A 15,267-nucleotide genomic window follows, 5' to 3' on the forward strand; every position below is an offset into this window, starting at 1 on the left:
AGACATAATGTATTCCCAAGACACCTTACCTTAACTGTCACAAATAACCCTTAACATAAACCAAATGATAACCCTTAAACCTTTAAAGTTGTGGGATCCACAAAATGTCCTCATAGAGACGGGTTTGTAGGTTTTTTTTGGACCTCACAGAGGTGTAAATACAAGTACAAACATACACACAAACTTGTTTTCATGCCTTAGTAATGACACGTCATAGATATAATGTATTCCCTTAAACCAAGTCTTAAGCCTAAACAAGCCCTTTAATGATCAGACAGAATGTCCTCACTCTATATGTTTATGATGTTTGGTCCTCACAAAGCAACACATACAAGAACACACACACATCATACACGCAGTGCATTCTCTAACCCTCACAAATAACCCTTAATGTAAACCTAATTCTAACCCCTTAACTCTGGAAAAAGCCCTTTAAAGTCAGAGACAAATGTCCCCACAAAGATATACACACACACACTGCTGTTTTTAAGTCTTTATATGTGTGTGTGTGTGTGTGTGTGTGTGTGTAATTGTGTATCTGTGAGAGAAAAAGAGGGACAATGAAGGCGTTTAGTTTTGTCAGCTGTACGCTTCAGTGTCGGCAGAGAAGAGGAAACAACACCAGCCCCCGCCCCCCAACACCACCATCATCATCATCATCATCATCATCCTCGCCCGCCGCCCCTCCCCCGCCCGTCCAGTGTGTGAGTGTCACATAAAGTCCAGTCTTTATTGACAGTGCCGGTGCCAGATGGCAGATTTATGGAAGATCAAAGCGCTGAGACTAATCACATTTCCAGTCCTGTTTTGGGGCTAAAGTTTCCTCGTTCCTTCACACTTTCTCTGCTGCGCCGAGCGTAACTCTAAACAGCGCTGCAAACAGGAAATGACACGCAACGCCCGTGTGAGTGTGTAGTTCTCGAACTGATTCAATTTTCTCTTCTCCTCTGTAAACGAGACGTACGGAGCTAAAACACAGTGGTGTGGATGAAACCTGTGTTTGGACTTCTGACTTCTTTGTTCAAGTTCATTTGTTTATTGCGTGACACAGTGAATGAACTCTTTTAAAGAGTTCATATTAGTTCAATGGTTTGCTCTCAGTCAGGTACGTATGTCTAGAGTCCGGCCCACGGGACAATCACCAGCCCCAGTTACATGCCGTCCTCGTGAGCTTGGTTACGCGACGTCCTCGTGAGCTCGGTTACGCGTCGTCCTCGTGAGCTTGGTTACGCGACGTCCTCGTGAGCTTCGATTCTGCTGACGTCCTCGTGAGCTCGTTCGTCGTCCTCGTGAGCTCGATTTCGAAAGTCCTGCTCGTGTGTCCGTGATCGGTTACGCAACGTCCTCATGAGCTTGGTTACGCAAAGTCCTCATTAGCTCGGTTACGCGTCGTCCTCGTGAGCTCGGTTATGCGACGTCCTCGTGAGCTTGGTTACGCGTTGGGTCGAATAATTTCATTTGTTCACTCCTTTGTGGCTTATATTTTATTACATTGACATTTTAAAAATGATAATTGTGACGATTGTGACAGTCTCAATGACTCAGACTCCCAATCTTTAGCCCAATTTTTGAAGCTCTTCAGTCCATAATGAAAGTTCACAGACTAACGTTGTGATCAGATTGAAGCAGAAACACAAATTTTATCATTAAAAATTTAGATTTCTTCAGGATTTTGGTCAAGATCGGAAAAAGAACTTAAAGAAACTGAAATATTATACTGACATTTGACAACAAACTCCAAGAAGCCTGAATAATAAGTAAACGTTCCCCAGAAACATAAAAAACAAGAGCAAGACTTTTACAAACCAGCACCTGACTTTAATACATTCTGATCCACTGGATCCAGAAGAACTTTCTGGATCTGTATAGAACTTTAACTTCTCATAGCTACAACCGTCTGACATAAACATAACAAACTTCATCCTGATCTGTTCAGATGTTGCTGAGATAGTCACATGTGAACTTGTTAATCTGGATCCGATCCAGATTAAATTCAGGTTGATGGTAGTGAGTCTCATCCTGCATACACACCCCAAATTTTATGCATGATTTTTGCAATTTTGTCCATTATACGTGCGTGGATTCTTACCTAAATTTAACGGGAACATCACAAAAGAAATGGGATTGATTCGACAAAGGAGCTGCAGACAGGAAGTTGCTAACAGAAGGACAAAGTTACACATGAAAACATAACAAGTGAGAACTGGAACGTTCTTTCCCGAAGCACAAGAAAATGATTTCCAGGTTGTTTGAGCTCAAGTTACTGTGAAGTAATCACACACACACACACACGTGTCTCAGCCAGTTTAAACTCCAAAACTAAATTCAAAACGTTTTTTCACTGTAGGACTTTGAGAATGACTCACGTTCAACGTGTGAATTATGAGGTGAATTCCAGATTTTCAGTCTTTGGACAAAAGTAATGAACAGTAATAAACATATGATGTGTTAATGGACAAATGATAGACTTGTGCTGGTGAGATTCAAACAAAAAAATAGAAACAGAAACAGAAGAGAAACACAGAGATGGAGAGAATCATCGCAGGTTGTTTGCTTGTTTGTTAACAATGAAGTTTGACAAACAATATTTCTTGAAAAACGTTCAAAACTGTCAATAACAAATGAAAAAGTCCGGTCAGTTCCACTTCTGTGTCACATTATAGAGGCGGAGAAAGATATATGAAGTTATTTTTGGTTTGTTTTGTGCTGTCACTCGCGTCTGTGGGCAGTTGAATTAATGAATTGATTCATTCAGGTTGGCAATATAACCTGGTTTTAGTGACACAACTGTAGCAGCTGTAACTTGGGACATCAACTCAGACACAAACTACACGCAATCCTTTACGGGACACTCATTGAAATAGTTAGAAATTAAAAATCTCAAACCTATATGTATATATGTGTATATATATGTGTGTATATATATATATATATATATATATATATATATATATATATACATATGTATATGTATGTTTTATTGAGCTAAAGGGAAATTCAGAAACAGAAACTTTGATTTTTTATTTTGACGTGTTTCCGTAGTCTACGTAAAAAAAAGAAAAACGAGGCTCAGAGCCTGTGTTTCAGCAAAAAAAGCCACATATGACCATTTTCATTCACATAAAATGGCTAGATATCCGATATAAATCAGATCTATATCAGATCTAGCCCCACATGCTGTAGTGACACAGATCGAATCTGCACCGAGGCAGAACTAATACGTTTAAGAAGTCATTGGTTCCTGCTGCTGCTGACAGCCTTCTTAAATGACTCTTTAATTTAATCATGTTGTCTGTTGACCACATTTCCCCCTCAAGGACGATAAGACCTCTGCTCTGCCTGGTGATCTGACTGCAGGAACTGTTGGAGAAACAAAAATCCACTTCCATGAGGTGGACAAGTTGGCGAATCGTCCAAAATCTGAACAAAAAAAGAGTAGATTTTAAGGATAAATCATGACTTGTGAGACTTAATAAAGCTTCCACTTAACTGAGAAATCTGCAGATTTATTATGGAGTGATAACGTACACCCTTTCATGGAGCGAATAATATTTTTTTTACTGTTTTAAACACCTAATAGTCATAAAAAAATAATTTTCTTGACAAATCAGAAGTTTGTTTTAGCTGAATTTGACAAAAATTCAAGCAGAACTGTCGACCTTTAACGTCTTAAACACACTAACGACGCTGTCACTAAGTCACACAGAGCTGACTTGACCTCCAACATGGCCGCCACAGGGCGTATTTGCCAACTTCCTGAGAAATGCCGCCGCCCCCCCCATGTTTTTTTGTTTTTTTTTTAAATGTTTGCGTGTATTTGTGTTTGCTGTGTTTTCTGTGGCAGGAGGAGGCTGAGTATGTATTTTTGTGTGCGCACTGGAATGTACTTATGTTTTATGAGCGTGTGTGTGTGTGTGTGTGTGTGTAATGGGGTGGTGCAGCCCTTTGTGGCAATAACAAAAGGACCAAATGAGAGTTTTGTCCATGTTTCAGGAGTGAGTGATGACTTTGGCAGAAACGCTGCAGATAAAACACTCTCGACCGAGCGCTCGGCCAGAACTAAAGGCAAACAGCTGTGCTTCACACTCTTTCTTTGCCTTCTTCCCTCGTTCCCATCTTCTGTCTGTCTTTCATCTCTCTGTCTGTCCATTGACTTTATCTTTAATAATGCTTTTTTCTGTCTTTATCTCTGTTTGTGGCTCATTTTCCTGATCTTTATTTCATTGCCAGTTCTTCCCTGGTAAAGACTTTTATTTTTATTTTGTTTTTTTTTTGTTTAAAACACAGCACACAGTGGTGACTTGTGGTTTTCGGGGACTTTTTTAAGAAAAAAGAGACTTAAAGTCCTATTCTCTCTTTCTTCTCTCTCTTCCCCTCCTGCTGTTTAAAGTGTGCGACGCCAAACTCACACACACACACACACACACACACACACACACACACACACACACACAACGTCGTCATCAAATAATATGGCTCCGCTTACTTGAAACTATACGGTGGATGGAGTGTGTGTGTGTGTGTGTGTGTGTATGTTTGTCGCTCTTGTTTGAAATTTCAAACACAATGAAGAAATCACCTCATTTGTTTTTTCACCCGACCTGAAGTGAACTTTTATTTAAAAATGTCCATGTGGGGACGATGTTTCCGTCTATTTTTGCTCAAAAAACCTGAGCTAATTACCTTTAAGTATATATTTATTTGGTTATTTTGAGATGCAATGCCACTCCAGCTCAACAGGTGGCAGTAAAAATATAAATAAAAAGCTCCTTGTTTTTATGAATGAAAAATAAGAAAACCTCACACACGTGGGTGCTTTCGTTTGGTTTTCATCACATCCATTGGTCGACCCGTGTCATGAAAAGTGCGGCTGTTCCTTCACCTTTGACCCCACGGTCGCCATGGTGATGGTCATTGACCAAAACATGAGACACACACACACAGTACAGTTGAGGCTGTCCGTCAACTTTCATGGAACCAGACTGTGATTATTGAGATTTCAGTCAAATTAGGTCAAAGTTTCAGGACGACTAAAACAAACACATATTTAAAGCAACACTATGTAACTCTCACTATGTGAGACGTGCCGCTATGAAAACAGGTCAGATGTCAGATGTTCTGTTTTCTAAATGTAGTTTAACGTCACTCTTCAACTTAACCTGCATTTAAAGCTCATGAAAAAACAATTTCTTACTACATAACTATTTCAAAAAGTTGTATTTTACAATAAATATACTTCGTTATCTGTACCTAAAGATTTTGGCAGAGTTTGAGAACACAATTACAGTTTATGTTCAAATAAAAACAATTATATTAGTTATAAAATGATGAAAATCGATGAAATAATAAGATGTGACACTCGGATGCTGATGTTTCCCCCCGTGTCGTCCTCCAGGTACGTTTACCACAGCTCAAAGTGGATGGTGGCGGGGAACGCCGACTCCCCGGTTCCTCCGCGGGTTTACATCCACCCGGACTCTCTGGCCTCAGGAGACACGTGGATGAGGCAGGTGGTCAGCTTCGACAAACTCAAACTCACCAACAACGAGCTGGACGACCAGGGACACGTAAGCAACACAAGCCTTTAACTCTTTAACTGCTCACAGTTTCTCTGCGACTGAATCTAAGTGTTTTCTAGACAAATGTGTTCAAGTCACGGTATGTAAGTGTAGAAATACTAGCAAAAAAACGTCAGATTCATCCCTTCTTCTCGCTAATAAGCCCCGCCTACAAAAAAATTGGAGAACGGAGAATTACAGACCCTTTCTGAATGGTTTTATTTGCGATATTTTTTTTTTTTAATTCAAGGTAAGGTTTAATACGACTTGTGTTATATCTTTAAAATGCCACCATCAAAACATCTACTGCTCTTAATTCTACTACACTGATGAGAACTCTTCTAATGTTGTTAATTGAAATTTTGACCTTTTATTTTTGACTGAAATTATGACAACGTAAGCAATCTTTCCACAAAATGTACTGTATAGTGTAATTAAAAGATTTTAAGGTAAATACAATAAATAAATAAATAAATAATTAAAGGTCCAGGAAGTAATATTTAGAAGAGTTTACTGGTAGAAATGTAAAATATACCACCCTTAAATGAGTGTGTAATCACTTAAAAATAAAGATTATTTAGTTTTTGTAGCCGTACAATAAGCCACTATTGTTTCACTACCCAACGTTTGTGCCGGAAAACTACTTCTTTTTCCTGTGGAATGATAACTAAAACAAAATAAAACAGGAAAAAAACCCTGTATTTTATTTCAAAAGAATAACTACTGAAATGTGTGTATTTTATCAAGCTATTTTTCTTATTTTATTTTATTTTATTCTACCAAGTGTTTACACAGGAAGTAGTAAAAAAGCCACAGTTAGTGGCTCTTATTTTGAAAGCACAGGTTGAAAGGAAGTGCCAGCGTAATATATTATTTGATTCACACTTTGAACACAACAAATATAAGTACAAATCGTGTTGTCTTGCTTTAAACAGTCGGCCATTTTGTGCCGCCGTGTTTCTGCAGTTGCCTAAATGGACAAACAAGACAGAACAACAACAACAACAACGTCCTTTCTGGCCGGTAAAGGCCACCGTAGTTCCCCGACACGTGGAAGAGTTGTTACAGTCTGTCGAGTCACCATAAGATTTAGTCACTAATTCTTACACATTGGACCTTTTAAATCATAAAATAACAAGTTTTTAATAAACAAAACAGTTTTGTTTAAAACTTTAAAAAGTGCTGAGTGTGCATGAAGTCTCATAACAAAGATGGCCGCCGTACAGCTGAAACGCTCTGGGTGAAAATGAAGCTGTGATTCATTAGCTTCATTTTTTACTCTCTCTCTCTCCGTGTGTGTGTGTGTGTGTGTGAGTGAGTGAACACACTGTGTTTTTCAAACACTGTTCCTCACACACACACACACACACACACTCACTGAGGAGGATTATTAGCCTCCCAGATTAGCGTGGATGACATACTGGTGTGGGATTGGGAGCTAAATCTCCGTCATTTCCTTCACGGTGACCGTAAAACATTTCTCGGTAATGAAACGGTTTCTTTTTTTTTTTTAATGACGGAGTTTGATTTGTAGTGAGCTCCGGCCGCCGTGAACCACTGAGCTAAAAATTTAAGCGTGACCACAATCGGCCTAATTTACTGCCGGGCTTGTATGCAGTCAGCAGCCGGGGTGGGTGGAGATAAAGTAAGTCTCTTATTGGGCCTCCGGGCTGCTGCTAAATGTGAAATGTGGCTTTCGTAGGTGAAGTATTTAAGAGTAATGCAACGCGTTGCGCCACAATTCTGCTGGATTTACGGCGCGTATTTATGTAGAATCAGCGAGTGGGCAGCGAGTTAAAGAGAGTCTCTTATTTTATACACGTCTATAGTTACATTTACTTGTGTTTTTAGTGGTTTTTAAGGAGGATTAGACAGGAACTCACCCGACCAGTGGCCTTGAAACTCGGTGGGAAGGTTGGATGTCGCCCCAGAAAGAAGTCATTCACGTTTTGGTGTGAATCTAATAATGAGGATTGTTGTTGTTCTTGTGTGTTGCGAGGGCAAGATTTATCGTGTAATTATGGATTATGAGGGGAAAAGAGAGGCATATTCCAGGGACATTTTCCACCTTGGTGGACAATAACGTTCTCTTCCACTCCATATGCAGAGAGTTAATATTTCAAAACAAGGAAAATCATGTTTGGCAGGTCTTTGCGCACTAGAAATGGGATAGGAACATGTTTTAACTCTGATTTGCCACTTAAACTCAAAACTAAACAACAAAATGTAAGCAATAATTAAATAATATTAATATTGACGCAAACTATATAAAAAGAGTCATTTTTAGGCTAAAAAGCTACTGAGGTTTGGTCGGCTATTATTTAAGTTTATGACATTTACTGTACTTAAGTATCAAGTAATTTTACTTAAGTAATTAAGTTTTAGAAGTAAAAGTATTAAAAAAGTGAGGAGTCAGGATTGAACTATAGTGGCTCAGCGGTAGGGCGAGTTGTCTTTCAACTAGAAGGTTGTGGCTTCAATTCCTGGCTCTGCTCGTCTATGTGTCATTGAGCAAGACATGTTACAGCGGGTGAATGGGTGAATGGGTGAACGGCTGAAAACTATAGTGTGAAGCAGCACATCAACACTAGAAAAGCTCTCTATAAATACAGACCATAATACCAACTCGTCGTCTTCTTCTTCTGATTTTATTTGGTAGTAACGAGTCACAAAGACGGTGGAGTGAAAGCACAGTAGGTGATGAAATGATGATGTCATGATTAGAAAAACAGTGCAGCGATGGCACCGCGTCTTCAGCGACTGCAACAAAATGGCTGCCCCGCGAGTCGCAGTGTGAGCTCCTCGTCGTGTCACGGCTCCTCCCATGATGGCGACACATGCAATAACATGTGGGTGTTGTTTGGCGAGGATCCACATACCGTGTTCCCTCCTCTCCTGCTGCACAGTTTAATGCCTTTGTTTCCCCCGGAGGCGGCGCCGAGCCCAAAGGAAATTAATTTTGGAGCTTCCTGTGCGGCGAAACCTTCGCCACTTTATCGCTCATCATCCTCCTCCTCCTCCTCCTCCTCCTCCTGCTGCTGCTGCTGCCTTGTGGTTGTCGTGAATTGTTGTCTGCCTCATCAGAAACAGACACCGTTGCATTCACGTCGTGAATCATCAGAAGCGAGAAGAGTCTGTGTGTGTGTGTGTGTGTGTGTGTGAGAAAAACAATATTTATTACGCCTCAGACGGCGGCGCATCGTCGTCCAGACTGATAAACTGTGCCTCCACCCGTTTGTGATGTGCTGATGAGATCTGCAGGTTTTAAGTCACGACCAAAACAAAACCTCGGTCCACACAGAAATACACGGGCTAAAGAAAGTTCTCAGTCTGGCGTCTGGCATGAAAAACAAATGTCTAAAGACAGCAGTGGGAGGAGCTTGTCTCAAACTCAGATGACCTGGGGGTCACGGAGTGTTCAGTTGGTCATTAGTTGGTCGGTCGGTCGGTCGAGTGAAAAAAAAGTCCAACTTATTGAGAAAAAGGCATCAAAATGATCAAATTTAAAAAAGTAAAAGTGTGCGCTTTGATATGAAATAATAAATAACTCACAATATAAACAGATTTATGATGCAAAATGAATCTATTAATAAAAACAGTTTGGTCAGTGGTGAAAAAGGTCCAACGTTTTGAGAAAAAGGATAAGATTTTTAATGATATTTCACATAATTTCAAATTAAAATGGTGTCTTTTGATATAAATCAATGAATGATTCACAATATCAACGTTTTTATGACGCAAAATTTATCTGTTTATTAAAACCCCCCAATGGTAGCACCTCATTATAACTATAAACAGATTTATGATGCAAAATGAATCTATTAATTTAAAAAAAAACAACATACAGAAATAACTCATTAAGTGGCAGGCCACATGAAATTGATTGGGGGGGCCACTGAGTGTCCAGTTTGGTCAGTAGGGGCCAGTCAAGTGAAAAAAAGTCATCAAAATAATAATATATATGATGATATTTCACACAATTTCAAAATAAAAGTGTGTGTTTCGTACAATATAAACCGATTTATGATGCAAAAATGAATATGTTCACTAAAAGAAGAGAACTAACTCATTCTAATGTGATGTTAAGTGGTGGGCTGTGAGTGTGAGACCTCTGCTGTACGTCGTTTGTGTCTGCCTGGATTGGTTAAGACTTTGTCCTCATGGGTTCACGTCAGGCTCACTCTGTCATTTATTTCCTGTCTTCCTCTGCTGCAGCGGCCAAACGCAGAGAGGCTTTTTGCTTCTGTTGTTTTGGTATTTTTCTTTGTTGTTGGAGATTGATCGCTTTGCAGTGTGTCAGTACTGTTCCAAAAAAAAACCCGAGCTCCTGCTGCTGCTGCTGCTGCTGCTGCTGCTGCTGCTGCTGCTGCTGCTGCGAGTGAGTTTTTTTTCTTTTTCTTCGCTCCAGTGGATCACAGACTCCTCAGAGACGACGGTCCGTGTTGGTCCTGAGTCATTTCACAGGGGAAACGATGGGAGTGTAATTACGCGCTAATTATCCGCGGACGTGAAAATGAAAACACGACGTATTGAGCGTAATTGTATTTAAACGCGAGCAGCGGTCAGCTGACGTCCTCTGGCTGCCTCCCCGAGTTCAAAGTGCCGTGGAGTGTGATGTGATTTGACTTCACATCCCCTCCAGCTGACTGCAGTCTGAAGAGCGTGACTCCTCTGGGGCCTCGTGTGCATCATAAAGTGAGATCTCTATTGCTAAAACATCACTGTGTTCCCCTCAGAGAAGTCAGCACATGCAGACAATTGAGTTAAGCTTTTGCACTGACGGCCGCTGGAGTCCAAACCCGACCGCATCTGACCGATTACTGACCGACATTCCTATTCTTTTTGTCAGGTTTGCTTGTTTTTTGTCAAATACTCAACACAGTTAGAGGAAGGTGAATTTTAAGACAGTTTGACGGCTGTTTTTAAACTTAGTTCTGTTTGTTTTCCTTATCTTTACTATTCTTTCAGTCCTTGTTGAAAACTGAAGGACATAAACTGAGATTGAGATGACCATTTTGGACAATAATCCCACGTATTTGTTGTGGGGCGCGGGAGGCACGCACCTATTGCGTCATAAAATGTCTAAACTTGATAAAATTGTTGTATTTCTGCTCCTGGGCTCTTTCCTCTGTCTCGACCTCCCTCTTGTTCTTTCTCTTCCCCATTTTTCCTTTCACCCCAACCTGTCTTGGCAGATGGCCGCACATCAAAAGGGAGTTTTTTTCTCTCTCCACTGATGCCGAGTGCCTGCTCATTGTGTGAATTGTTGGGTTTCTCTGCTCTCAACGATGTTGTCTATGTTCAGCGCATTGAGATAATGTATGTTGTGATTCAACACTACACAAATAAAGGTGAACTGGATTGAATAAAAGGTACAAAATGATCCAACAGATAGATGCGATGGGCGAGACGTGAGCATTACGCTGCGTTTCCATCATGGTACGGTCCAGTTTGGAATGGTAAATCCTTAAATCAGGCTTACATTTCTGACATGGAACAGTACCTTTACTTGGCAGGTGCCCGATGGTCACGTAGCGTGACGTCGTACCGTGTAACGACAACAAACGAACGCAACACAATGGAGAACATCGCAAGGGATCGACGGTTTTCTGTCGCCCAATGAGTGGGGGGTGGGGGGTGGGGGACCGTACCATACCATGACTTTTTTACTCTGGTACCATAAGGGACGGGTGCCAAAGAATGGAACCCTTGGGGCTGGTTGTTTTGTAAAATATGTAGCGTACTGTATCAAAGTGAACCGTTCCACTCAGTGTAAACACAGCTATCGTCATGGATAAATGGATAAATGTAAGTTAAACCATTGAAAACTTAATAATTCGTCCAAAAATTGTCAAGGGGGCCACACGCTGGGGTAGCGGTTGCCTCACAGCAAGAAAGGTCACCAGTTCAAATCCCACTTCCACCACCGGGGGCCTCTCTGTGTGGAGTTTCAAACACAGGTTTTGTAGTTAATCTAAATTGACCGTAGGTGTGAATGTAAGGGTTTGACTGGTGACCTGTCCTGGGTGTGGCCTCACCTTTTGACCTCTGCCGGCTGGGATTGGCTCCAAGTGGTAGACGGTGAATGAATGACTGAATGAATGAGTGAATGAACAAAGTTGTCTGGGAATACGTTGCTTCATATAACTTAATGTGGGTATCATATTTTACAGTGTGTGCCGTGATCTGAACCTTTTGAAAGAACAGTAGCCAGGAAACCAAAAAACTAAACTGAGCAACTTCAAAAATGTGAAAGAATTTCTTTCCCGCTGTAAATCTGACGCTGAGTCATGCTGCCAGGAGACACTTGTGTCTTCAGGGAGATGCAATTTAGCACAAACGTCCGTGCGGCGTGTGCCAAATGGGCGACATCGGTGGATTTGTTTTCCTTTAAAAAAAACAAACCTGAAGGACTGCAGATCAGATCAGGCATCTGCGTCTCTGTGCTCTGCCGCTCACTCATATAATGTGTGTGTGTGTTTGATGTTGTGTGTGTCTGGAACGTTTAAATGTAGTGTTTCTGATTCTCTGGAGTTGTTTCCCCTCGTGGGCCCGGGTTTGAAAATGACCCCCTTCTGTTGAAGCAGAGAGCAGCTCAGCGTTCTTCGGGGGTCGTCTCGTTTCTCTGAGGAGGTTTTTTTCACTCACTCACTCACTCACTCACTCTCAGATTAATCAGGAGCAGACCCGGAGCCCCGAGGCGAGGCTGGGGCCCGACGCCGTCTGACGCCTCCGCTGCTCTGTGGAATAATCCCCGGCTCTCCTGCGCGCGCCGTCGCAGCGTGAAGCCCGCGGTCGCTGCGAGATCGGGAATCTGTGACAGCCGTTTGAGTCAGAGATGCGGAGATAGCTTTTAGAATCACCCTGCACTTTTACGTCTTTTACGTCTTCATCCTTTGGGTCGCTCAGTGTCTTGAACACAACATGAGGTGGACTCATTAGGTGGCGTCAGATCCGACGACTCACTGAACTTTTATGACGTATTTCCCCTCAAACAGAGACCAGGTCCGAGTTTAAGTGCTTTATTTGACATTTCGCTCCAGTACACGAGGCAGACCTCCTCACTTCCTGTTTCTTTTTAAAAACACATCTCTTTTCCCGCAGCCTTTGACACAAAGTGTGTGCGACTGCTGAGGTTGTTTCATGTTTTCACATTCTGTTCATGTTTCATTACAACACTTATATGAGTGGACTCATCCCTTCTCAGTGGCCTTTGACTCTGTTTAAGTCGTTGATGTTGTTTCTGTTTCATTTTATTTGACTTTATTTGCAATTTGGGAATAATAGTCTTGAGATGGGGCCAACAGTGTGGTCTATGGGAGTAACACAAAAACAGAGAACATGTACATCTACTAAAAGCCATAAGAAAGAAAGAAAGAAAATTAAGTAAATAAATACAAAGCAAGATGTGCTAAATAAACAACATCACGACTCATACACTTCTTAAATGCATCAGGTGCAAGAATCCTGGGCAAGATATTGAATTACTGTAGACCATCGTCTCAAAAAGAAACTGTCAAAGTGTTCCATTATGTAAAATGTCCGTCTGGCTGTTAATAGCTTTACTGTCCAGTAATTCGATTGTCAGGCTTCAAATTTGGCAGGCGACTTACTAAGTGCACCAGAGTGTGCGGTGCAGACTTTGATGTTGTTTGGATAAGAAATGCAAGAGATATTGGTGAAAAACCCACAAAAACAGCAGATACGCAAGAAATAAGAGCATAAGAGCATTCATAATAAATAGAACTTTACGGATTTATGAAAAAGTAAAATCTGAGTCTTTCATGTACCTCAGCTGTCTGATTCCTCGTGTTTGATATAATTGGTCTTTGTTATTCATAATTCAGTGCTTCATTTTGATTAATGTCTAGTTAATGTCCTCTTATTCACACGTGAATGGGGATGCACTCACTCTCTGAATCTTAAACTCTGGTGTTTAATTCAGTGTAACTTCACTGTTCCTTTAAATAAAGAATTAAAGTGCACCTGTAATAGATTGTGCTCCATGTATTGAAGCTACGGACTTTTTGCAGCTCTACCACAGGTTTGATTCCTTAAAGTAAAGTCCAAAAATGCCCTAAAATATCACAAAGAAAAGATTAAAGTTTGCACTTTCCACATTTTCTCCTATTTCTAATTCTGTTGTTCTCAAAAAGGTTATAAAAGGTTGCGTTACGACCTCTCCTTCCTCTCCTCCTTCCTTCAGATCATCCTCCACTCCATGCACAAGTATCAGCCTCGCGTCCACGTCATCAGGAAGGACTTCAGTAGCGAACTGTCCCCGAACAAGCCCGTGCCCAGCGGCGAGGGCGTGAAGACCTTCAGCTTCCCTGAGACCGTCTTCACCACGGTCACCGCCTACCAGAACCAACAGGTGAGAAACCTCACTGTCTTTCAAGTATACTGTAAATGTCAATTTAGGCACATTCTTTTTTAAATCCTGCACCAAAAAAGGTGTTAAATTTGACGAATGATCAGTTTTCTTGTGATCAAACTCAGAAAATACGACCTCTTCTATTCACCATAATTGTTTTTTTAGAGATTTTGCTTGATTGTTCCCATTTGCAGTGTTACAGCAGCAGATGTAGTAAAATAAAGTATAATAAATAGTAAGCATGTGTTATTAACACCAGGAAATACAATACAATACCATCCAAATTTATTTTAAAAAGAGTTGAAGTGCTGCACATGGCATAAATACATAAAACAGACAAGATAAGACTTAATTCTTATAGTATTTTTTATATATATTGTGCTTTCTTTGCCTTATACAGATGTACTTTTACGTTATGTGTCGTTGTGTGCGGTCAGATGCAAATGAACGACTGTAATTTCCTGTGAAAGATTAAGAAAACATGTGTCTATCTTCATATATATAAGATATATGCAGGCATTTCTGTTTTAATATAGTGCGTTTCATTGTACAATCACTCATTCTTTCTTTTTTTTTTGCAGATCACCAGACTAAAGATCGACCGCAACCCGTTTGCCAAAGGTTTCCGGGACTCCGGCAGAAACAGGTACGACAACAGACCAAAGCATGTGTTTACCAACTGAGTGAGCAGCCACACGAAAAACAGCCTGTCACAGCCTTTCACCAAGCTGCCAACTCAAGTCATATTTTTTTTTTCCCAGCGACTTTTAATATGGAAATTATCCTCTGAAGTTAGCACTTAGTGCCATATGTTGTTCTATAGAAAAACAGCTGCTTTGTGCGGTGCCAAGAAGAACAAATTCAAGATCCGCTATGTCTCCCTCTCTCTCCGTCTCTGACTTTGTCTCATTCGTATGCTCAGATGGTCGTGAAGTGTCACGATGTAAATAATGCAGATCATGCGTGAAGATACAGACATCATTAATAATGCATTCAGAATAATTCACCGACCACAAAACGAGACACAATGTGTTGTCCATTATCCGGCCATGTCACGCTCTAACTCCATCCATCTAAACTGGGATTCAAACCAAGAACTTTCCCTCCTGTAAGGCACCAGTGCTGACCACTGCACCACCGTGCCTCATATCTCACATTCATTCACATTTATTCATTTACTCGACGAGTTTGAGGTTGTGCTCGCACTTCGTTTTATATAAACATACAGTTTATTTATGCTAGTTTTTAGCGTCATGGACGTTTATGTTCTTTTTTTTCCTGCGTTTCGGTGATTGCACCATTAATTTGGTGATTTTAAATTCATTATATGAACTC

At 40.8% G+C, this 15,267-nt stretch overlaps 1 protein-coding gene across 1 annotated transcript in view; it reads left to right on the forward strand.

Moving 5' to 3' along the window:
• tbx15 (T-box transcription factor 15) overlaps positions 1 to 15,267 on the forward strand; it is a 46,573-nt gene that overhangs the window by 17,337 nt on the left and 13,969 nt on the right. The window contains exons 4-6 of the mRNA XM_044019592.1: positions 5,396 to 5,567; positions 13,765 to 13,932; positions 14,514 to 14,578. Coding sequence (XP_043875527.1) covers positions 5,396 to 5,567; positions 13,765 to 13,932; positions 14,514 to 14,578 — 405 coding nt within the window. The remainder of the gene's footprint in view (positions 1 to 5,395; positions 5,568 to 13,764; positions 13,933 to 14,513; positions 14,579 to 15,267) is intronic.

The sequence above is a fragment of the Solea senegalensis genome, linkage group LG2 (assembly GCF_019176455.1).
Source record: "Solea senegalensis isolate Sse05_10M linkage group LG2, IFAPA_SoseM_1, whole genome shotgun sequence".
NCBI classification, from domain to species: domain Eukaryota; kingdom Metazoa; phylum Chordata; class Actinopteri; order Pleuronectiformes; family Soleidae; genus Solea; species Solea senegalensis.